Raw genomic sequence first — 24954 nt, forward strand, 5'->3', positions numbered from 1 at the left:
GTAAGCCTGACCTGTCTGTCCTGGCAGGTTTGTTTGGAGCAACCCTTGGATATTTGAAATTACGAATGCGGAGTCCTAATTTAGAACATTTGTGCTTGGAAAAGAGGGAATTTTTTTCCATACAAAGAATAGCACAGAGCCCTTCCCAGTGTTTTGAAAATAGATGAGTGCTGCCACTCAGGAGTCAAAGACCAGCCAGACTTGTCTGTCCTGGCAGCTTTTGTCTCGCAGCAGTCCTTGCATACACAGAAATTTGGAGGTGGAATCGTAATATTGGCCATGGATTCCTGGAAAAAATGGACAGTTCTTTTCCATAAAAAGAAAAGCTCAGAGCCCAAACGTTTCAGGGGCAGATGAGAATGGCCTTCAGCATTCCAAAGTCAGCCAGACCTGTCAGGTGACCCCTGGGAAGCCAAGGCAGCCAGACCTATTTCATGTTCCCTTGGTTCCACAGGGCCCTGCAGTGTCAAAATGGCTCCTGGCTTCCATGAGGCCCTCAGGTGTCATAACGGTCACTTGATTACACAAGTCCTTAAGGATCTTAATGGTCTCCATGGTTCCACAAGGCCCAACAGTGCCATAATGGTCTATGGGTTCCATGAAGTCCCGCTGTGTCCAATGGCCCCTTGGTTCCGTTGGGGCCGAGCAGTGCAACAATGATTCCCTTGGTTCCACAAGTTCCTTTAGTGTCACAAGGGCCCCTTCCTTCCATGAGACCCTGCAGGGTCACAATTGTCTCCCTGATTCCATAGGGCCTTGTAATGCCACAATGTTCTCCATGGATCCACAGTGCCCTGCAGGATCCCAATGGCCCTTTGGCTCCACAAGGCCTTGAAATGCAGCAATAGGCTCTTGGTTCCACAAAGCCCTTCTGCTTCACACTGGCCCCTTGGGACTGTGAGGCCCAACTGGGCCTCATGTTCTTGGTTCAAAGAGAACAGAAAGATGTTCTTGGTTCCACGAGGCCCCAGAGTGTCACAGTGGCCCCTGGGATCCATGGTACCCTGCGGGGTCACAATGTTCCTCTTGGTTCCACAAGTCCCTAAGTGTCACCATGGCCCATTGGTTCCACAATGCTCCGCAGTGTCACAATGGTCTCCATAGGAAGGAAACAAGTGAGCCCCAGTGGTGCAGGGGCAGTCACCAGAGAAGCAGTCACCAGAGGTCAAGTTTAGCCCAACTTGTGTCATCTTGGTTTTTTAAGATTTTCTAAGCCTTCTGATGTTGACATTCTTGTAGTGAACTTTCTCACACACTTTCTGCAAGTAACTCATTGTTTTGCATTCCTTTATGGAGGAGGAGAGAGTTGAAGGGCTGTTGGTTTAATCAGTGTCATTGGAGAGGTGGCACTGTTCACCCTCCAATCCGCTGTTACTTTTGGAAAACTATAAATGTTGGAGTCAGAATATAAACTTCACTTTTTTCCTTCACCTTGAGAACAGCCATGTGTGCTCCTGTTCTTTCCTGTCCTCTAGTGACATCAGGTGACTGCCAAAGTGTACTGCAGCCTAGGCTGAGTCAGAGTCTGGATTGCCAGTGAGGTTTTATTGTCACCCCTCTTTGGTGCTTTGCCTGCTGTTCTTGGGGTAATGGCAACCGCTGTGGGTTTCAAGGAGAATTCCCTCATTTTGGATCTCTGGAGGGGGGGGTCTTGGAGTGGAAACAGGTTTCTATTTCCTGGAATGATTTTGAGCGATTGTTTCTGTGGGCCCGAGAGCGAGGCCTCTTTTCAGACTCTGCAAAGCCATTCTCCAAGGAGGAGTGGTCTCTTGTGGGGGTACACCTCATGGAGGCCCTCTTTGATAATTGCACCGTAGACGTGGGATCGCTGCTGGTGCAGTGGAAAAAGTGTGAGGAGCTTTGGCAGGGGTCTGGTTCTTGTACCCCTCAGAGTTCCCAGTGGAGCCCTTCTGTCTCGGACATGGACGAGGGGAAGTTTGAGTTTCTGTGCAATGTGGAGCTCTCTCCCCACCCTGGGAGGATGTGGTGGGGGACGGGTCCAACACGGGGCATGGCGATGGTTCCCCCGGGGTGGACTTGGCTGTGCCAGGCTCCCTTGTGCCGCTCTGCAGTGATGCAGCTCCACGGGCTGCACCTCTCTCAGCACTCCTCCCCTCCTCCATGTTGGGGACAGGGCCCCACGCCGGTCTCGTCCTCTTGCAGGCATCTTTTCATTAAACTCCTTTCATTAGGATTTTTCCTGCTGAAGCTGAGAAGTTTCAGCACCAAATTGTAAACAATGGTTATCTGCTGCTGTGCAATGCAACAGGTGGATCCGTGATTAGTCTCCTGTGGATGTTTGGATTTACTGACCACTCATGGCAGAGCTGCTCTTGCTCTCTGACGAGACACAGATCTTTGTTATTCATTCCTTTCAATTCTATTCTTAGCTTAGTCTTCCGAGAAACCTTTTCCTTTCTATTACTTTTTAGTACAGTTAAAATGTAGTATATATATAATAAAATAATAAATCAAACCTTCTGATCATGGAGTTAACATTCTTCTCTCTCTCTCATCCTGAAAACTCTTGTGACCACCATCACATCGTCCCAGTCCACACTGGGTTTGCAGGCCGTGCTGGCACCTGTGCCCACCAAGGCGCCCCCTGCCAGGGCTGTGGCACCACAGGGCGCTGAGGTATTTACCTTTAGTGTGAATGCCGACACGGCCGGCGGGAGACCGGTGGGTGCCCGGGGCCGTGGCGATTCCTTACTGAATTTGTGGACACTTTCCTCATGCCAGGTGACCGTGCGTCCGAGGAATCCTGAGCGTTTCTGGCAAGAAGCCAAAACCAAGTCTGATGAGATGTCTGAGTCTGCCTCTTCATGGCATCTGCAGGGTCGTGGAGGGGGCTTCTCTGGCTGCAAGGGGTGCAGGGGCAAGTGGTGTTGAGTTGGCTCCCAGTCAATCATCTCCTCTTGTCCCTGTGGGGCTCAAGGACTGAGACACAGCAGGTGCTGTGGCTTTGTCGGACGGTCCCCAGGCTTTCCCTATGCTCAGGGGTGTTACTCATAACACCCATGAACCGCTTTTGTATAAGCTGGAGAGGGAAGTCCATGATGTGGTTGCTCAGCATGGTTTGGAGTCTGCTGAGGTTATGCAGACTCTCTGGAGGGTCGTTATGGATGTGCTGACACCTCATGACCTCTGTCGTGTAGCACATTCGCTTTTTGACTTTGTGCAGTTTGATGTTTTTGAGACCAAGTGGGCTCGTTTGGCGGCCCAAGCGGTGGTGCAGAATGCTGCGCTGGCGCCGCAGGACCCCAGGCGTGTGGATGTCACTGACATGCTGCTGGGCACAGGGGTATATGAAAATCCTCAGGGGCACGTTGGCTTCAATCCCCTTGTGCTTGACCAGTGCCACACTTTGGGCATGGCAGCGATTATTCAGACCCTGGAAATGGCTGCTCTGAGGCAGCCGTTTGTGACCATTGTCCAGGGGGATGATGAGCCTTTCATGGCATTTGCAGCAATGCTGACTGCGTCTGTGGAGAGGCAGGTGCCTGATCCTGTGGCAAGGAGGATTGTGATTGCAAACCATGTGAGGTGTAATTGGAATGATGCTTGTAGGAGGGTCATAGTGGCTCTGCCTGGTTTTCCTACTGTCTCTCAGATGGCGGAGGCATGTGCGGACATCATCCCCTCACGTTGGAAGTTGGCTGCCATGGCTGCCGCTGTGCAGCCAGTCTGGGCAGCACTGCAGGGCGGGCGGCCACAGCAGGGGACTGCGCAGGCTGGTAAGCAGCAGGGGAAGAAAACACCGAAGTTCAGATTTCCCATGTTCTTATGTGGTCAGTGTGGTAGGTCGAATCACATGTCCAATATCTGCAAGGCGACTGTTCATGTTAATGGCCAGGCTTTACCGTGCTCGGGAAATGTGAAGCGGAGCGCACAGCATGGATGTGCCAAGACACAAGCTTCCCTCCAGACCCTGGAGCTGATGGAGGTCTTCTTTGCCGGCTTGCAGCCAGCACCCGCAGATCAGCAGGTGTGGATGTCTGCACCACAGCAACAGTTGTCTTAGAATCTTGTAAAATACACAAGGCTCCCCTGGATTCCTTTGATCCTTTGGCTGGGGGCATGAGTGGTCTCCTGATGGGGAGATCTAGTGCCACCCTTCAGGGCATCATTGTGCCCCTGGGGCTCATTGATGCAGATTTCACAGGGCAGATTTGTGCCATGGTCTCCACACCCACCCCCTCCCGTCACGATCCCGAAAGGGACGCGACTTGCTCAACTTGTGCCTTTTAAGTCTTCTGTTGGCAGGAGAGCTGACCGGTTGCGTGTAGCTGGTGGCTTTGGATCCACTGGGCCGCCTCAAGTTAGCTGGACTGCTGTCCTGACCAAGGACTATCCCAAGATGCTGAGTACCCTGTCTGTTCTTGGTGCGACGCCATCGGAAATCCACCTCTGCCGGCTTCTCAACAGCGGTGCTGACGTCATGGTTCTCTCCCTTTCAGCCTGGCCCCCAGAGTGGCCCCTGGATCTGGTGAGGACGTCTGTCGCGGGTCTAGGTGGGACAGCGCAATGCTACGTGAGCCTGCGGCCCATGCTGGTGGCGAACCCAGAGGGACAGACAGCCTGGGTTAGGCCTCACGTTACTTAAACTCCTCCCAACCTCTGGGGGAGGGATCTTCTTCTGTCTGGGGGTGTTGTAGGAAGGGGACCAGGACACCAGGTGGTTGATCACTGGTCCAGTTTATTGAAGAAAGCATTAAACACTTATACAGCAAATAATAAGCTTATGAATATTCTGTAAGCCAAGCAATCTATTGGTTAAACTATACCATGAATTCTTCCTCATTCCTTAGGCGTTACATCTCTCTTTTCTCATGTCTCTTTTACTATTTGTTACCTACTACAGCTAGGCCCAAGGACACGCTATCTCACAGGTGCAGGACTTGGAATTAGCCACATCTTTGTAATTTTCCAATCTCTAGCAGCTAAATTCCCAACATCTCCCCTGTTTTTATTTTTTAGGAAAGCAAAATTCTATGGGCTAACTGTGTCACACTCTTTGCAACACAAAAATAGTCAATTCTAACAACTAAACAATATTCTCAGCTAGCAAGGTTTCTCCCTTACAAGGGATCTAAGCCAGGGAAAGAAACAGAAAAGGCTATCACTATTTATAAGATATGCTATAGAACAGATACAAAAAGGATTCTATGTGCTACAAGGCTCAAACAAAACTCAGGTGTGCTAATACAACCTACAAAAATAAGCTAAAGGAGTAACATGTGCGGAGGTTTCACCTGCATTGATTGTCTCGTAAGTTTGCTTTCTATTCTCAAACAGCAGATATACTTCAAACAGGAGCAGCTTTACTCACAAATGCTTCTGACTGTCTCTTTTAACTAAAGTTTCTCTGATGTTCACACAAGAACACTTTGCACACAATCATAAAATAAACGTCTATCATAAAAGCATAAATCTATCAAACATCACTTAAACTTAATAGTACCTAGAATTAAAATACTTAAAACATTTAAACTTAACAAAACTAAACCTTAACAATATTTAACATTTAACGGCACTTAATAGATAATTTAACTTAAACTACTTAGTAACAAATAAAACTTACTATAGAAAGAGAATATAGCATTTACTATAACTTGCTTACAGGCCTGATTCCAAAATAGTAAACTAAAACAAGTTTATTCACGTATTTGCTGCAGCATTTTTATACTTAAATGCACTTAAACATAAAAAGTTTTTTTTCAAGGTATACCTGTGGAGAAATTCTTTTGAATTCAGTGCTTGCTTTTACATTTATCACATCTAAACAAAGCTTAAAAAATCCAAAAACCACACTCATTACATCTTACTTCTACAACCACTTTAACACATTTTTAACATTTTTAAGTTTTTCAAAATATAATTTCAGAGTTTAATGTTCCACCGATTAAAGTCTGTGATTCTGATGTTTAAAGTCTCTGTTAATACAGGTGATTTTAAGACAGCATAACGAGTGCTGAGCCAATTCGGCCCAAATTTGACTCCTGCATTCACTATGCTGATTTGTCTTTCACAGTCTCTGCTAGGAAAAACAAAAGGGTTTTTCTAACTTAGGTGAGAAATGCTGGCGCAATGGTCCTTGGTGTCGTTTGTTTATTATCACTGGTCTCTTAATTGTAGTAGGAATCTTTCTTTTGTTGACAAGAGTCAAAATCATTACAGCTGTTAGATCTCAAACTGTAGCTTTTGCCCGCTGCAGGGCGGAGGGAGAAGCACTCCCGCTTGAAAAAGCGCTCCAGTCCCGCGGCAGGTGTGTCGGAGCGGGCGAACCCCCCCGCACTGGGCTCTTTGTTTACTCGCCGGCAGGCTGACTCCACTGCAGCCACCGCTGGTCGGGTCGTTCCCCCCGCGGCTGCCGCCGCTACCGCCGCTGCGCCCATGCCGAGTTCGGAGCGGCACAGCCCTGCAGCTGCCCTGAGCCGCAGCTGCTGCTTTGCACTCAGAAACATGTTGAAGTGTATTGTATATCACCTGCCATGGCTTGCTCGGCTTCTTTGCTGACTTATCATCTTCTAACACTGCTTCCCATAGTATATCCTCAAATTTCCTCAATTCTGAGAGTTCATAGACCGTATGTGGATTAAGGAAAATTTCTTCAGCGTATCCGTAGGCTAATAACAAATCTATCCCCTTTACCCCTCGCCATTCTAGATACGCGGCGAATAACTTATATGCTGCTTGCGTTTTCATACCTCTTTTGTGAGTGCTCTTGCAGCTTTCCAGGCTCCGGCAGCACGTAAATGGCTTGAGTCACCGATGTGAACCCCAAGGGTGCTTCAAAATTCCAGCACCGTCCCTGCTGCAACGGGACCCAGCTCCAACTTCCTCGACCGTGGGACGTTCTTTCCCCCTTTTTCTTTTAGTCGAGACGAGGGGTAGGCGTTCAGGGTCACCATGTGTCGTGAGAAGGAGACCAGTTCACCAGGTGGTTCATCACAGGTCCAGTTTATTAAAGAAAGCATTAAACACTTATCCAGCAAATAATAAGCTTATTAATATTCTGTAAGCCAAGCAATCTATTGGTTAAACTATACCATGAACTCTTCCTCATTCCTTAGGCGTTACATCTCTCTTTTCTCATGTCTCTTTTACTATTTGTTATCCTACTACAGCTAGGCCCAAGGACACACTATCTCACAGGTGCAGGATTTGGAATCAGCCACATCTTTGTAATTTTCCAGTCCCTAGCAGCTAAATTCCCAACATGGGGGTGCACATCGGGACGGATTTTTGATGGGGGTCACTGCAGTGAAGGGCGCAGAGTGTCTTACGCCTCCTATTCGGTGTCTGGTGGACAAATCTGTCTGGGAGAAGGAGTGGCCCCTCCCTCAAGATAACCTGGTCGCCCTTCAGAATCTGGTGAAGAAGCAGTTGGACCAGGGTGAAGCCAGCAGGGTGGCTTTGTTCAAACCACGAACCAGACAGGGCTGCTGTAGAATGTGCCTTGAGCTGCTTTAATTTTCAGCATCAGTCTCATTACATGGTTATGACAATGGGAATATGCCAGCAGCTCACATTCCAGGCAGCAGACCAGGAACTTAATGTTACAACTTACTTTCTAAGTTTTTTGACCAATTACACAAAGCAAAAGCACATTAACAGCAGTTCTAGCCAATCACCATAATCACACATACCTTTGGTTAAAACAATGCTTTCTTATTTGGAATACAATACCTGCTTGTAAGCCTTAAAACATAATGCACAGAGCTCCATTATTAATCTTTAATCTTCCTAATATCTTGCTAGATAAACTTTCTGTAGCTTACAGAGCTATTCTAGACAAGTGTTAATACACAGACCATTGTTCTATTTGCCCTTGCTTTTCTACAGTTTAAATAATTTTTCTACTGACCTATCTCATGGCTGCTGCATAGCTCTGCTCATAGTTGGGCTCTGTATGAGGTCTGCATCTTGAAGCTTTACCAAAATCCTCTAATTTTGTGGATTCCCACACAGGGTCATCCGGAGCCTTCTACCAGTCTCTGGAACACTCCTGTCTTCTGCATCAAAAAGAAATCTGGGAAGTGGAGGTTGTTGCAAGACCTCCGAAAGGTTAATGCCGTGATGGAAAGCATGGGGACATTGCAGGTGGGCATGCCATCACCTACCATGCTTCCCCCAGACTGGTCGGTCCTCATTGTGGATCTGGAGGATTGTTTCTTTACGATTCCTTTGCATCCCGATGACAGACCGAAGTTTGCCTTCTCAGTGCCAGCGATTATCGAGGCTGAACCCGCACAGAGATATCAATGGAGGATGTTGCCCGAGGCATGCAGAATTCTCCTGCCTTGTCTGGAGTTGGCAAGCAGTTTCCTGATGCACGTCTGTATCATTATATGGACAACGTTTGGGTGGGTATGCCCACCCAGGATGAGCTGCTGAGGATTCAGCCTCAGTTGCTCGATGCTTTGCATGCTCATGGACTGCAGGTGGCTCCAGAAAAGGTTCAACAACAACCACCTTGGAAATACTTGGGGGTCAAAATTCTGGAATGGACGATCCGTCACCAGGAGGTGCAATTTGTGCATTCTGTGAAGACACTGAATGATGCTCCGAAATTGGTAGGTGTCATCTCTTGGTCATGTCTGTACTTGGGGCTAACTGATGCACAGCTGTCTCCTCTGTATGATTTGTTGAAAAGAGACTGTGATCTAAAGTCACCTTGCACACTGCCCCCTGCGGCGCTTAAGGCGTTGGGGTTGGTTCAGCGAGCTGTTTCGGCTTGCCAAGTTTATCGCATTGATCCCTCTGTTGATGTCACCGTGTTCATCACCACTCCAGATTCGCATCCCACGGGCATCATTGGCCAATGGTCCGATTCCTTGCATGTGTTGGAATCAGTTTTCCTGCCCCATCAGCTGCAGAAGACGGCAACTGCATTTTTTGAGCTGATTGCTCGCTGGATAATCAAATGCCAGAAACGGTGTTTGCAATTGATGGGTGCGGATCCTGCAAAGATCATACTCCCGGTGCAACGGGAGGATTTTGACTGGAGCTTTGCAAACAGTGTGTCCCTGCAGAGTGCTCTGGAAAATTTTTCAGGGCAGATCATTTATCATCTGCCAAGTCATACGCTACTGCATATGGTGAAATTCACACAAATCTCTTTGCGGCCCAAAAATAGCCAGGAACCTGTGCAAGTTCCCGCCGTCTTCACTGACGGTTCAGGGAGAACAGGAAACGCCATTGTTACTTGGAGAGACCAATCAGAGTGGTAGGTTCTGGAAGCTCATGAGGATGGGTCAGCCCAATTGGTTGATTTTCCCAGGAACCTTTCAACTTGGTCATGGATTCTGCCTATGTGGCCAATACCACACAGAGTTTGGGTTATTCCGTTTTGAAGGAGTTCAGTAATCCTGCCTTGTTTCATTTGCTGAAGACCTTGTGGTGTGCCATTCAGGCCCGGGTTCATCCATTCCATGTTCTGCATGTGAGGAGTCACACCAATTTGCCAGGCTTTATAATGGAAGGTTACACAAGGGCTGACAAGTTGGCTAACCCAGCGTGGGTAGCGCCTCAGCCTGATACACTTATGCAGGCCAAGGCATCACATGGGTTTTTCCACCAAAATGCACATACCTTGCAGAAGCAGTTTCAGCTGATGCCAGCTAAGGCTCGTGACATTGTTGAGTCATGTGATGACTGCCATGCACTTGCTCCGCCTTTGCCGGCTGGGGTAAATCCCAGAGGCCTTAGGGCCTTGGAGCTTTGGCAGACCGATGTCACCCAGGTTGCCGAGTTTGGCTGGCTCAAGTATGTGCATGTCACTGTGGACACGTCCTCCTCTGCGATGTGGGCTTCGGCTCACACTGGGGAGAAGGCCCGTGATGTCCTTGCCCACTGGAGTCAGGCCTTTGCTGTTCTGGGCATACCTTCTGCTGTGAAAACCAACAATGGTCCTGCTTACGCATTGCAAAAGTGCGGCAGTTCCTGCAGTTGTGGGGTGTCTTGCACAAGTTTGGTATCCCTCATTCTCCAACTGGTCAAGCTATTGTAGAACGTGCTCATGGTACTCTGGAGCAGGTTCTTCAAAAACAAAAACAGGGAATGCAGGGTGAAACCCCGCACAGTCGGTTGGCAAAAGCTTTGTGCACAATCAATCATCTCACTGCTCCGCAGAACTCAAATAACCCTGTCATTTGTAATCACCATCTCTCATTGCAGGCTGCGGGGGAGGCACATCAGCCTTGAGTGAAGGTACAGGTGCAGAATTTAGTCACCAAACAGTGAGAAGGTCCCTATGACCTTATTGCTTCGGGGCGTGGGTATGCTTGTGTATCCACACACACTGGGGTACGCTGGGTACCTTCAAAGTTTGTTCAACCTGACCTGCAACTGCAGAGACAGAATCCAGCTGATGAGCAAGATGGAAACCATGAGCAACCTGGAAGGCATCAAGCGGGGGAATCATTGAGTGATGATTCGGGTGCAGATGATGAGAGTGATCACTCTGATGATTCCTCTGCAAGTGGACACTGAACAGTGTTCATGTTTTCTTTATCATATTGTTAATTTTCTTTTTTTTCTTTTTTAAAGGAAAACAGTGAGATGTTGCCCTGGTTTTTTAAGATTTTCTAAGCCTTCTGATGTTGACATTGTTGTAGTGAACTTTCTCACACACTTTCTATAAATAACTCATTGTTTTGCATTCCTTTATGGAGGAGAAGACAGTTGATGGACTGCTGGTTTGTCCAGTGTCATTGGAGAGGTGTCACTGTCACCCTCCAATCCACTGTCACTTTTGGAAAGCTGTAAATGTTGGAGTCAGAAAATAAACTTCCCCTTTTTTCTTCACCATGAGAACAACGATGTGAGCTTGTGTTCTTTTGTGTCCTATAGTGACACTCCTGGGCCAGCGACTCCCTCTGAGTGGGGCCTCTCCCAGCTGAGAACTCTCCCGTTTGCTGCACTCGGGGATCCCGAACAACGACAGAGCCTGGGCTGATTCCCCCACTCCTCCAGGCTCAGCCCTTCACCCCCTGGGGAGATGCCAGAGGATCCACAGTGAGCATTCCCTTTCCTCAGGGGAATTGCTCACAGGTGCCTGGCACTGACTCTTTGTGTCTGTGTGCACACAGGAGTGCCTGTGCTGGGGAAATGTGGCAGAAATGCTGCTCTCTGAGGGGTTGGAGTGCCTTGGATAGCTGAGTCAGTCAGGCCTGTAGGTAAGGTTAAGTCACAAGGTCTAAGTGAATTTAAATGCTGCTAAACAGTATTTAACTTAAATTATAACCTATGACTTAGCAATTTAAAAGAGGACTAACACATAACAATATTTAACTTAGCTTATAACTTATAATAAACGTAAAAACTTAGCAAAAAAAACAACTCTTAGCAGCATTTAACTTCACTTAGACACTTGACAGCCTCATGGAACCAAGGGGCCATTGTGACACTGAGGGGACTCATGAAATCATGGAGATCATTGTGACACGATGAGGCCCCATGGAATAAGCAAAGCATTGTGACACTGCAGGGCCTCATGGAACCAGTGAGACCATTGTGACCCTGGGGGTCCCCATAAACCAAGAGCACCATTGTGATACTGTGGGGCCTTTTGAAACCAAACGTCCTTTGTGACACTGCAGGGCTGCATGGAACCAAAGGTCCATTGTGACATTGCAGGGCCTCGTGTCATCAGTGGTCCATTGTGACACTGGGCCACCAAAGGAGACCATTGTGACACTGCAGGGCTTCACGAAACCTCGAGGCCATGGTGACATTGTGGAACTCCATTGAACCAAGGGTTCATTGTGACACTGCAGGCCTGCATGGAACCAAAGCTCCAGGGTGACACAGAGTGGCCTCCTGTCATCAATGGTCCATTGTGACATTGTGACAGTGGAACCAAAGAGACCGTTGTGACGCTGCAAACCCCCAGGGTCCAAAGGTCCATTGTGACATTGCAAGCTCATGGAAGAGTCTCATGACACTGTGGGACCTGGGGAACAACAGAGACCATTGTGACACTGCAAGGGCTGATGGAATCAGTGGGATCATTGTGACACTCTGGGGCCTTCTGGAACCTAGGAGCCATTGTGACACTGTGGGACTCCATTGAACCACGGGGTCTATTGTGACACTGCTGGACCCCATAGAAACAAGGCACCATTATGGCACTGTGGGGCCTCATAGATCCAAGACACCATTGTGACAGTGTGGGGCCCCATAAAACCAAAGGAACAAAGGACAGATCTGGTTGGTTTGGCCTCCCAGGGGCCACCTGACGGGTCCAGCTGACCCTGGCATGTTGAGGATCTCTTCTCATCTGCTGCTGAAGCACAGGGACTCCATGCTTTCCTTCCTATTGTTTTGCGGGGAAAAGAAGAAACCTCACAGCTTTATAAAAGTTGTAAAGCTCGGTATGTTTATTTACGGCGCCGGACGCATATGGAGAAAATTCTCCTCAAAAGGCATGCGTACCCCTGAAGATCTCAGGTCTCCTTTTATCCCCCGTTCCAAATGCATCTGTATACAGTTTCACAATAGGTTCATACATATTCATTCTGCGTGACATTTATTGCCAGTTCTTTTTATCAAAGGAATTCCTAGGTCAGTGGCAAATTGACCTCGTGGTCTTTTCTGTTTTTCTTTCTCTGTCTCCTTGCTGTCTCGGCATGCGAGTTTTTCCTTCAGCTTTGGCCTCACAGAATTTTCACCGCTGCTAGACAATTCACCTAACTCAGAATGGATCTCTACTCTGTCTCATTCCCCCCTTTCCTAGGAAATAAGTAAATTCTTTTACTTAATGAAAACCTTCATGACAGTAAGTGTCTTTTAATTCTTCACTACGTACGTTTGATAAAGAGGTTAGTACAGCCATTTGTTGTAGTATTCTCCAGTTCCAAATTAACAATATAATAGATAATCTTAAGCTTATCTCAACTAATATTAGTAAAACTACAATGGGGTGGCACAACTTATTAAAGATTCCATTTTCAGTTGGTGACCACCCAAAGATCACATCCCACCAGTGATAATCCATATTTTGTTTCATTCTTTGTAGAACCCTGGTTATCTCCTTTGTATCATGTTGGACAGTAATTAAGGTTTTCTTTCCACTTTCTTGGATTTCTTTCAAGCCTTCCAATAGGTCTTGGTGCTTAATTAATTGTTTCACTAATGTAAGGTTCATCCCAATAGGGGTAGGTGGTAGTCTGTGATACAGTGTGTAATCGGCTTTAATCAGCTGGTGAGATGTTACTGGTACCAAATACGAAAAATCACACCCAATAATCTTAACAAAATTACAAATACAGAAATTAGAATGGTTTCTACTAGACAGAATAACATCATTGCTATCAATTTGTACAGCAGCACAAGCAGTTCTCAAGCATACACCCATTTCCAGTATATACGAGCACAGTTCTCTGGTCAGTGGCTGGATGAATTTCAAAGTGACAAATACTCTGTTCCGTGTCCAAACACACATCCTGAGCATTCATAGTATTGCTTTCACAAATGAACCCCATCTGTTCTCTAGTAATGCAGGATTCTAAGTTTACTGTCTGCCACTTTTCATTCATCTTTCGTGCCCACACTCTATGTTCTGAAGGGTAGAGTATTGTTTTTTCATGGTTTAATCCTAGAGCAATGATGGGATGGATAACATAAACAGTGGCATTATGTATGGTAAGCACAAAGGCAGTTGCTACTTTAGAAACAGGATCATAGGTGAAATTCACCATAATCCACCAGGACTGAAACTTTCTTTCAAAATCAATTGCATTGTCCCACACAATTTTCCGAATTTCAGCTGGAAAATTACCTTCACCCCCTTCCCGTATGATCAGAGCTGCTGTTGCCTGCACCCATAACTGTGCTTGTATACAACTGAAAGCTAAAGGCACATTATCTTGAACTGTTCTAAGTGCTTCTACTATCAGCTTGTGGTCTTGGTCCCCGGCCTTTTCATACTTCCTTACTTTGTCAGTACTTTGAAATCTGCCACTGGCTAGTTCCTAATGCCAATAGAGATGACTATAAAGGCTGCTTCCATTTTGTTAGGCTACCTGCTGCAGTGGCCAGTCTATTCATCAGTATTTCTGAATCAATTCCATTTAAAACTCCTAATCTTGTCCCTAATATGCCAGTTAGATGTTTATTATGGGGAACAGGAACTGCTTTCAGTCCATGACCATCCCTGCCTGCCAGAGGGATGTGCTGGGCTCACACTGCAAATTCAGACACACTTCACAAGTGTATCTGACAGAGGTTTAGGTCATACTTGAAGCAGATGTTTGTTCTTAAATGTAGAGACCTCAGGGAATCTAACCTCTCCTTCCCCATCCTGATTAAAGCACCTGATTTCCCAGATGTGTTACAAGCAGGAATGTCTCTCCTGGCCTACAAAACTTCACCCACCTTGCCCCTAGCTAAGATCAAGCTGTGGACTGTGTTCAGGGCAGGTCCAAGCCTCAAGTAAATAATGAAGGGGAAATCTGAGAGAAGAGCCTAAATTCATTGCAGTGCCTCAGAAGAAACTGGGATCAGGTTTGTGGTGCTCAAACTCCTACAGCCTGCTGCTGAGCTCTGAGGGGGGGTCTCTCTCTCTACCTTTTTTAAGCAGAATCCAATTGCCTCAGACTGGGAAAATCACTGATCCAAATCTCAGTAGGAAAAGGGATAGCTATAAATAAAGAAAATCACCTTCCTTGCTTAGGTTAATTCACCACCTGCAGTTCAGCACCCTTTACCAGTCATTGCCTGAGTGTTCAGCCAACCAGCTTAGAAAATGACTTAAGGAAACTGATTTCTTGGTGTTCCTGGTTTTAGGCACCAGGAGAGCTGGCTCCTTCCTTTCTTGTTCTGCTCCTGAGGTATGCCTGTTTTTGTAACCATGTTGTCCAGCCCTCAAAGTAAGTTTTTAGGAAGGATGGGCAGGCTGGTTGGATTTTTGAGATATTAGTTTGCATTATCAACTCTACACATTTGAGAGACAATTCTGGATTGAATAATAGCTGTTGTTCACTCGCATTCTTTACTACGTAGGGGCCTATTTCATACACTTTGGGTTCAAGTTTGGGTTGAGTCTGAACTAGTATGGGGTGTATAAGGCCCTGCTGTGGTAGAAGGTGCAGTGTCTGCTTTGAATTTAAATGAAAGTCTGATAGCAACTCGAGCTCAAAGGCAGGTCACTTCTACAGGCTGTATCAAGGTGAAATTACACCAACAGTCTGATTCACTTAGGTTATCACAGACTTCCTGGTGTCCGTCTACACCAGGAGGTGTTACAACACTAATTTCATTTGGTCTCTCATAAGCTGTCCCATTTATCATCCGGCACCCTACCTTGATTTCTTCTCCTCTGATCCCTTAAGTGTCCACAGTTCCTGTTCCTGCCATTCCTGCTCCTCATATATCTGATCCCCGTGAATTACTACAGCGGATAGGTTTAAATCCTTTATCTCAGAAGGTTTCCTCATGGATCCAGTATACTGATTAAACACCTGGGACCAAGGCCATTCAGCATTGCTTTGGACAGAGGTACTCTCTAGTTCTAAAACTTCAGATATAATTACATACAAAACAATTCTGTAAACTAAAGTATAAACTACTCCCGACCGCAATATACTCATTTTGCCCGAGTAAGTTTTAGTCTCAGTTCATTGTCTCCTGGTGTCACTCCTTAAGGGGCTTCTGGGCCTTCTTCACCCGAGAGTGATGGATCCAGGCGTCCTGCTCCTTGATTTTGATTGCAGTGAAGGTGGTGAGAAGTACTTGCAGTGATCTCTCCCACTGTGGTTCCAAAGTCTTCTCTGTAAGAGACTTAACATATACATCATCCCCAGGCTATCTAACTCCCTGCTCCGAGTTCCAGCCACATGTTTCTCAATTTCTCTGAGCTGTTTGCTTAAAGCCACTGTGTAGGTGGACATTCCCTTTGTATTCTATATGGTCTTCTATAAGGCATTCTTAAAGGATTCAGCATTCCTTTAGCTCAAGTTTTAGTTCGAATTTGCAATAGTGCTAGTGGAAGAGCTTGGGCTAGGGTAGATTAACTTCTTGCCTCAGTCTTACAATCTGCTGCTTGACCAAATTATTCATTTTCTCTGCCTGGCTACTTGATTGGGGCAGTATGAAGTGTGAAGTTCTTAATCTATGCCCAGGTGGCTACTAATCTTTTGCACTGCTTTGGAAATGAAATATGATTCTTTATCTGAGGATATCATGGCTGGAACTCTGAAGCGTGGTATCATTTGTTGAAAAAATAATCTGGTCGCCTCTTGAGCTCTGACAATTCTGGTGGGGAATGTTTCTGGCCACCCTGAAAAATATATCTATCAACACCAGTAAATACTGATACCTCCCTTTCCTTGGGAGTTCTGAAAAGTTAATTTGCCACTGCTGTACAGGCTCATGGCCTCTCCCAGTCTGACCGAGTTTCGGCCGGGGGGTATTTTGGGGTTAGTCTGGAGGCAAGGATCACATTTTCATCTTACCTGAGTGATAGTGGCACATAAATTCCTGACAATGATTCTTTCAATCAGATGTATGTTCTAGAAAGCCTGTGGAATTTACTACTTCAAAGTCAACACTTCATTTCAATGCACTCTGTATCACTGGTCATTTTGAGAAAGGAGCCACACTTTAGAAAAAGCTTTTAAGTAGTTAGGCTCTGGTGTATTTTCTAGTGCTCTTCCTTCGCTAGTAACCATGAAAATGGGAAGGGATTACTAGCTCTCTTTCAATGGTAGCCCACCCCTTGTAGTTGTACGTCTCTTTTGATTAGTGTTATTGTATTATGGCTTACTTTTGAGGAAAATCTGTACCTCACCCTTTGCTGCTTTCTTTGCCTCTCCATCCGCCAGCTCATTTCTTTCCTCCAATTTTAAGCTCACTCTCTGGTGGGCCTTAATATGCTTTTTCAGGTAGCTGAACTGTTTCCAGCAGCTGGATTGTCTCTTCTTCCCTTGTGAGGTTAGCAGTCTCCTCTCCTTCCAGATGGCTCCATGTGCATGCACAACTTTGAATGCCTTTTGCTGTTTCTAAGGCACAGGTCAATGCATTTATCTCAGCCTTCTGTGCAGGGGTACCTGTTGGTAAGGGTCCAGACTCTATTACCTCTCTGTAGGTAGTCACTGCGTACTTTGCATGTCACTTTCCACGGGCAATGTAGCTGCTTCCGTCAGTGAACCAGGTCTCTGCATTGTCCAGAGGAGTGTCCTTTAAGTCTGGGCAGCTGGAGGCTGGAGTAGGTAGCTTCAATGGTCTCCAGGCAATCATGGTGTACTGCTTCTCCTTGATTCCACTGAGAAAAAAAGCTGGGTTGACAATATTAGTCACCACTATCTCTACATCATCTTGCTCTACCATGATGGCCTGGTATTTCAGAAACCTCTGTGGTGAAAGCCAGTGGCCACAAAGTGGCCACCCTTTACTTACAGTACTGCGGACACTGTGTGGGACACTAGCACAGTCATTTTTGTCCTAGGGTAGACTTGGGTGCCTCTTGAATATTCAGCACAACTGCTGCTACACCTCTGAGGAAACCTGGCCATCCTTTGGCTGTTGAATCTAGTTGCTTAGAGAAGTAAGCAACTGCCCTTCAGTATGGGCCCAAGTCCTGAGCCAATATTCCCCCGGCAATACCTTGCATGGAAAAATAGAAAGAATGGTTTACTTACATCTGGAAGTCTCAATGCTGGAGCTGACATGAGGACACTCTCTCTAGCTGGCGAAAGGCCCGTGTGGCATCTTTTGTCCACTGGAGATCTCTGTTTCCATTGGCAATAAGAGCATAGAGGGGTCTGATGAGCAGTCCATAATTATAAACCCACAGCTGGCACTACCCTGCCGTGGCTAGGAGGGTTCGGAATTCTTTTATTGTCTGGGGTTTCGGGGTTTGGCATATGGCTTCCCTGCCTTAAAGTCTGCTGCTCAGCACTCACTTCTTAGCCCAGGTAGATTACCTTCTGTTTCACTACCCGTGCCTTTTTCTTTTGGACTCTGCATCCTTGGAGTCCTAGGAAATTCAAAAGGCTTACTGTCCAGGCTTCCCTCATCCGAGTGGCTACTAGAAGATCATCCATGTACTGCAACATCCTCCTTTCCTCTTGTGGAGCTTCCCAGGAGTCTGGGTCTTTGCTAGCTGTTCTCTAATAGGAGTGGGGAATTTTTGAAGCCTTCAGGCACATGGACTATGTGAGCTGTGTTTGAATGCAAAAATTTTCTGGCTGGCTTCGTGGATAGGGAGGCAAAAGAAGGCATCTCTTAGGCCTGAAACAGTGAACCAGGTTAGCTCAGGTGTTAAACAAGTTAGTAAGGTATATGGATTTGCTACCACAGGGTATAAATTCTGTGTTATCTTATTGACAGCCCTTAATCCAGTACTATCAGTTATTGGGCTGATTCCTTCCTTATCTTCCTTTTGAGGGTACTACTCAGTTCTCACTAGTTGTGTTCTTTCCTTAAGCTTGATGCTCATGGGGGAGCATCTTTCACTCTCCTTGGTACAGCAGAGGCCCGTACCCTTGAAAACACTTGTTTACTTATTCTAATATCTCCTTACTAATGTCTTTCTTAATTTCAGTGTCTGTTAATGTTAAGCCTAACATCTTTATATCATTTGCCTCCAGAGTAACCTTTCTCATTTGAGAATGTTTAGCAAATTGAGCGAATTGTACAAAAGCTTTTAGGTACACAATGTACACATGTTACTTTAAAGGTTTGCACAAGTATGCCTTCTCAGACTGGCCAGTTGTTCATTCCCCACACTACAACATAAACATTCTCCACAGGAACTAAAGCTTTATTAAAACTGAGTATATGACCCTTGTGTCGACAAAAATTCGTCCCTTTTGGGGAGGTCATCTTTACCCTTCCTCCCTTACCTTGGGAGGAGACTTTAGCAAATCATATGTACTCATTTTGCGAACTGTGATTGCTTTGCATTTCAGCATGATAATCCTTGCCTGATTTCATACGTTGCTATCTTATGCTGCATGCTGAACAACATGTTTTATTTACTTTCTCTTTGCCTTGTTTTCCTTTTTCAAGGGCCAAGACCAGAGGGTGGTCTGATCTCACAGTCTCTTTGCCATTCCAGGTGATCTCTTAAAACATAAAGACATTTCAGCATACAAAAAAAAAACTGCATCCCATTTATCCTCCTATTTTAAAACAGTACTAACAGCAATGAAGTATTATAAATTTTTTATTTTCTTAGCTGCTCCTACTGGCAGCCTCCTCCCAGTGAGCCCCTCCCAAAAGGGGCTAATTTAGGAACCTCTTTGCTCTGGTCAGTTCTCATTATTTATTTCTCCTTGCCCTATCTCGCTTCCACTCAAACCTTTTTACAGACCTTCACAGTAGTTTCTCAACTTTCCTCCTATACACACAGCTCCAGGTGGCAGGTATCAGATGTGGTTCCCACACACAAGCTCTAAGACCTTAGGTTCTGAATCCGCTTGACCAGAAACCTCTAATTTACACTCGGTGCATGTGCCCTGACACTTATTAGAACAGCAAAACAGCAATACCAGTGTTTCTCATAAACACCGCACTGCAATAATACTTGCACATCCAGCTTTTGCCCACAGGCCATTCCCGTGTTCCCTGGGGAGATGGGGCAGCTCTGGCTCTGTGGGCCAGCCACTGTCGCCTCATGCAGCGTGCCGGCCTCTTGATGCACCAAAGGCTCCCCGAAACTGCCCACAAAGGCAGGCTATTCTGTTTGTTACAGAGAACTTTAAATCCCTACAGCAGATTGTTTCCAGTCCAGACTTACTGCAGTACCAGCTGAAGTCTCATAAATCTCGTCTCATTAACTAATTCATCTCATTCATCTCTTCTATATAAACTCTGTTTTACAAAATATCAGTCTTTTCTAGTTCTCTTCTTGCACAATCTAATTAAGCACTGTGTCTACTTACACTTGTTTTACTGCTTTGCAAAAAGGCTGTGCTAGTCACAGCCAAAACTCTGATATGCCCACAGACACACGCACCCACACCCCCCCTTTATCTCAAATTCACTAGAGCCAAGGCTTGAATTGCTGTAAGGGAGAGAATTCTTGGAATTCCTTTAACTCGCTTTATCGTAGGTAAGCATAAATCACCGTACTATAGTTCTCCTGTGTAAAATGCTGCTCTTGTTACAACAAAATCTTAAAATCTCCACAAACACTACTATACAATCTGAGAATCAAATTACCACAATGCAGCGGAAGAAAATCACCACACAAAATCACTGGGAAAGGGCATATTTCTCAAAGTGCTCACTTTTCTCAACACAACACAGCATACCATACTTCGGCATTTACTCATGTCAATTTTTCCTGGACACAATCAAAATAACAGCATGCAGTCTAGAGATGAAATCCAAACATCCAAGGCAAAGGAACTCTCTGAGCTCATACTCACGGTTAAAATGTACCAAATCTACACAAATCACTACATTTAAACACGATAAATACTATCACTGACATTCTTCTACTCACTTCCCTGCGGGGCACTTCTCTCCCTGCCCCCGCAGCCTGCTGCAGCCGGCGCCTCAGGCCTCACTCAGCTGCTTCAAACACGGGTAGTACTGACCCCCCCGCACTTTAGGGCCCTGTAGATCTACTCTCTTTTATATACCATACAATTATACACTTGCACGATTAGAAACACAGTGCACTGACCACACAGTGCACACATTAACCATACAGCAACACAGTGTCCGGACATCACACACACACACACACAAACAAAACACACATGGGCTCAGCAGTTCTGCTCTATCAGAACTATGAACCCCCAACACACATACACGGGTTCACCCGGCTCACCTCCAGAACCGCTTGCGGTCTGCTCTATCAGAACGATGAACCCCGTCTCTAATACAGCTGCTCCATCAGCTGAACCCAGACGTCTCTGGGTGGTTTACTCTCTGCTCTCCTTTCCCTCTCCCAGGGCCCCTCAGTACATACCCAGTACATACCGTATCTTCCTCCGCAGGCCAGCAGGTCCTTGTCTGTCCTCGCAGGTGGCAAGTTGAGACGAGCGGAGCCCCACCAGGAAAACATCCTAGGGCGCGCCTTGGAGGTCCGTCTATCCCCCCTGCCCCTGCGGGGACAGAGAACTCCTGGCTTGGCTCGCCATAATGTTTTGCGGAGAAAAGAAGAAACCTCACAACTTTATAAAAGTTGTAAAGCCCGGTATGTTTATTTACGACGCGCGCCGGACGCAAGTCCCCCAACAAGGCATGCGTGCCTCTGAAGACCTTGGGTCTTCTTTTATCCCCCTTCCAAATGCATATGCATACAGTTTCACAATAAGTTCATACATATTCATTCCGCGTGACATTTAGCACCAGTTATTCTTTATCATAGGAATTTCTAAGTCGAGGGCAAATCGACCTTGTGGTCTTTTCTGGTTTTCTTTCTTTGTCTCCTTGCTGTCTCGGCATGCGAGTTTTTCCTTCAGCTTTGGCCTCACAGACTTTTCACCTTTCTTAGACACTTCACCTAATTCAGAATGGATCTTTACTCTGTCTCAATATACACATGTGATCAGGGTCCAAGAAGAAAAACATTTTTTTATTCTGCATGTTCTCCTTCTTATACACGCTTAACCAAGCATGATCTTAAGTCCGTTGCTGGCCTTGGCTCACAGGTGGCCATCAACTGAGTGTCCTGGGGTCGCATTTCGGAGTGGGCGCGGCTGGGGAGTGAGCGGGGCCAGCGGGAGGAGCTGGCAGGGCATGCCGGGCAGGCTGAGGTGAGGCCCGGCAGGGCGGCAGCTGGAACGCTGCGAGGGCAGCAAGCGTAGAGTGAGCAGGGGCCGCGCAGCGCCCCAAGCCGGGCCATGGCGAGCCGCGGCGGGGCTGGGCAGGGGCTGCCCGAGGCGCAGCGCAGCATCGGCCCCGCTGACACTTCACGATCCCCCCGCAGCGCAAGGATGCCCCTGTGCCCCTGGAGCCGGCGCTGCTGTGGAAGGTGTCGTGGCTTGGCTTCTGCGGCGTTATGCGGCTCCTGGACTGGTTCGAGGTGCCCGAGGGCTTCGCGCTGCTCATGGAGCATCCGCAGCGCTGGCAGGACCTCTGGTACTTCCTGCACGAACAGTGGTTCCTGACGGAGCCCGTGGTGCAGGGGCTGCTCAGCCAGGTGCTGGAGGCCGTGCGGTGCTGCAGCAGCCGGGGTGTCCTGCACCGTCACATCATTGCCGAGAACGTCCTCGTCGACCTGGCCACGGGCAAGGTGAAGCTCATCGACTTTGGGTGCGGCACAATCCTCCAGGACACATTCTACACCTGGATGTCGGGTGAGCCCAAAGCCGGGGCCCAGCAGGGCAGCAAAGTTTCCCCCTTGGCTGGCAGAGTGGGTAGAGGGAGGGAAGGAAGGAGGGAGGGAAGGAGGGAGCCAGCTGCAGCCAAGTTGCTTTTTGGCAGGGCAGGGGCTGGCTGTTGTGGAACGGGAGCTGGCTGGGAGGGAGGGAGCAGCATGGGCCTGATGAGCTGCGCCCATGTCCCATAGGAACACCGGAGTACAGCCCACCAGAGTGGATCCTCTTTGGCTGCTACCATGGCCAGCCAGCCACCATCTGGTCCCTGGGCATCCTGCTCTATGAGCTGGTCTGCAGGCACCTTCCTTTCCACACCAACGAGGACATTGTCTGGGGCCAGCTCTTCTTCCCGCCCCAGATGTCTCAAGGTGGGGATGTGCCTTCAAGACATGAGGGGAAGAACGGGATTGGGAGGAGCAGCTGGCACATAAGCATCCTGCTCTTGCAGCTGGTGAGGAGGTGGATCTCCTGGGCTCAGCTGGAGGAGGTGGCACCTGTTCCTCTGTGCTGTTGTCCTCCACAAGAAGGGATTGATAGGAAGCTTTTGGGTGCAGCTCTGAGCACTCCTGGTGGCCTGGGCATTGTGGAATGTGGGAGAGCATGGACAGGAGCCTTGTCCTGCTGAGCGGCAGTTTCTGGTTTCTCTCCGCAGACTGCCAGCACATCATCAGGTGGTGTTTATGCATGGACCCCACAGACAGGCCATCACTGGAAGACTTTTTGAGCATTCTTGGCTGCAGGAGCCCTGCCTGGCCCAGGAGACAGCAGAGATGCATCCCTGTGCACAGTAGGATCCAGGAGCCAGCACGTAGCACCGGCACGTGTCTCGTGGCGCTGGAAGAAAACCCTGGAGTGTTTCCCTGCGGCCACGGCATGGAGGAGAGAGCGCAGCCGAGGAGATGCTTCCGCTGATCCCCGTGAGCTGTGGAGGGAGCGGCTCCATGCTGCCCGTCCCACTGGAGAAGTAGTGGCAGTGCGGTGAAGGTGCTACGGACTGGGACAGGGGAAACATGCCCCTGCAGCTCAATGGCATCGTGATGTCCCCACAAGCCGAGGCACAGCTGGTGTGTTTTCCTGGAGCACGACCCCTTCCTGAGGGGAACACCCCCTCAGGAGGCTGGCTGGCTACCACAGGATGTCAGCTCTGGCCTGGGCTGAGGGAAGGTGGGTGATGCTTTTGACATTCATCTGCTCTGGCAGGAATTTGAACTTTAGACAATCACATGCCGTTATGTGGTTTCTCACCAGTTGTATAGATTGGAGAAGTCACTGTGTTCCAGAACTGTGGATAGAGGGTGAGTTTTGGGAGGGAAATGGGAGCTGCCCACAGGATCCGGGTGCTGCTGTCAGGATCCAAGCGCTGCCCTCAGGATCTAAGAGCTGCCCTCAGTTTCCAGGCACTGCCCACACAATCCAAAAGCTGCCCTCAGGATCTGGGTGCTGCCTGGTTGATCTGGGCACTGCCCTCAGGATCCTGGTGACACCTACAGGATCCAGGCGCGGCCCACACGACCCAGGCTCTGCCCACAGCATCCAGGAGCAGCCCGCAGGATCCAAACTTGGCCCACACTATCCGGGCAATGCAGTCAGGATCCAGGCTCTGCCCACAGGATCCAGGCTCTGACCACACGATCCTGGCGCCGCCCTCAGGACGCCATCCTGCCCCCATGGCCCTCAGGGCAGGAGGCGGGAACGGAGGGGCCTGAGGAGAATGCCGGGGGCAGCAGGGCTTGGTGTCATTTGTCTTTGTTTCTTAATGTCCAGGGACTATAAGGATCCATATTTTTCCTTGTAATCCAAGCCCAGGGAGTCCAGCCTGGAGAAACTACCCTATAACAGAAACAACCACGTTCTACCAGGGTCCTGCAGGAAGGCAAGAATGGCACCAGGAATTTGCACACTGAGCTTTGCCTCAAGGCCCTGCACCTGCAGCTGTGCCTAGAAAAGCAGCAGACAGGGAGATCATATATTCAGAAGCATTCAAAGACTGACTCCGTTAGTCCGTGCCACTCTTAAGTCAAGCTTACTGCATCAGTTCATATCACGACAAAACTGAGCCTCAGGGGATACTGACCAGAATCACATCTAAACCCAGCTACAGCCCAGACATCATAGCAATTCAGAGCAGCATTTGAGCAATTCGTACCGTTCTGAAGTATCTCAAATGAGCACATGGTCGCCTAATGATGAGTTATCTGGGACTTCCTTGCAGGTAGCAATGAGATTCAATGTCAGAGATGAAATTTCATGACAGTCCTTTCACTGGGCCAAAAGATTCCAGCAGATTCCAGCATTATTAGCCCTAGCCGTTCCCCTTCTCTTCTGGTTCGCATGAAGGAAAACAGCTAACAGCTTTCTTTTTCTTAGTCCAATTACCACCTACTGTGCAATGCCTTATAGGGCAGGAGATTATGGCTCAGTTGGGGGTGGTTTTAACCCTTTGGGGTAAAAGCCATTGCTTGGACCATGGCTGGGAACCTTGTGACATTTGCTATAGGGATACTAAGTGTGCTTTTAATGCTTTTGCTTATTTTGCCTTGTATTTTTAATTGTATTCAAGATATGGTCAGTAGAATGATAGAAAAAAACCTTGCAGACTAACCTCCTTGCGCAAAAAGAAAAACGGGGAATGTGTTGGAGAATTTTGTTCAGACATGGCTTATAGAAAGGC

General features: G+C 47.7%; 1 protein-coding gene across 1 annotated transcript in view; it reads left to right on the plus strand.

Moving 5' to 3' along the window:
- The window catches only part of LOC134434140 (serine/threonine-protein kinase pim-1-like), a 54061-nt gene extending 30866 nt beyond the window's left edge, over positions 1-23195 (plus strand). The window contains exons 2-4 of the mRNA XM_063182831.1: positions 21893-22262; positions 22475-22651; positions 22936-23195. Coding sequence (XP_063038901.1) covers positions 21893-22262; positions 22475-22651; positions 22936-23195 — 807 coding nt within the window. The remainder of the gene's footprint in view (positions 1-21892; positions 22263-22474; positions 22652-22935) is intronic.
- Positions 23196-24954: the final 1759 nt, after the last annotated feature.

This window comes from Melospiza melodia, unplaced genomic scaffold, assembly GCF_035770615.1.
Source record: "Melospiza melodia melodia isolate bMelMel2 unplaced genomic scaffold, bMelMel2.pri scaffold_32, whole genome shotgun sequence".
In the NCBI taxonomy this organism is placed as follows: Eukaryota; Metazoa; Chordata; class Aves; order Passeriformes; family Passerellidae; genus Melospiza; species Melospiza melodia.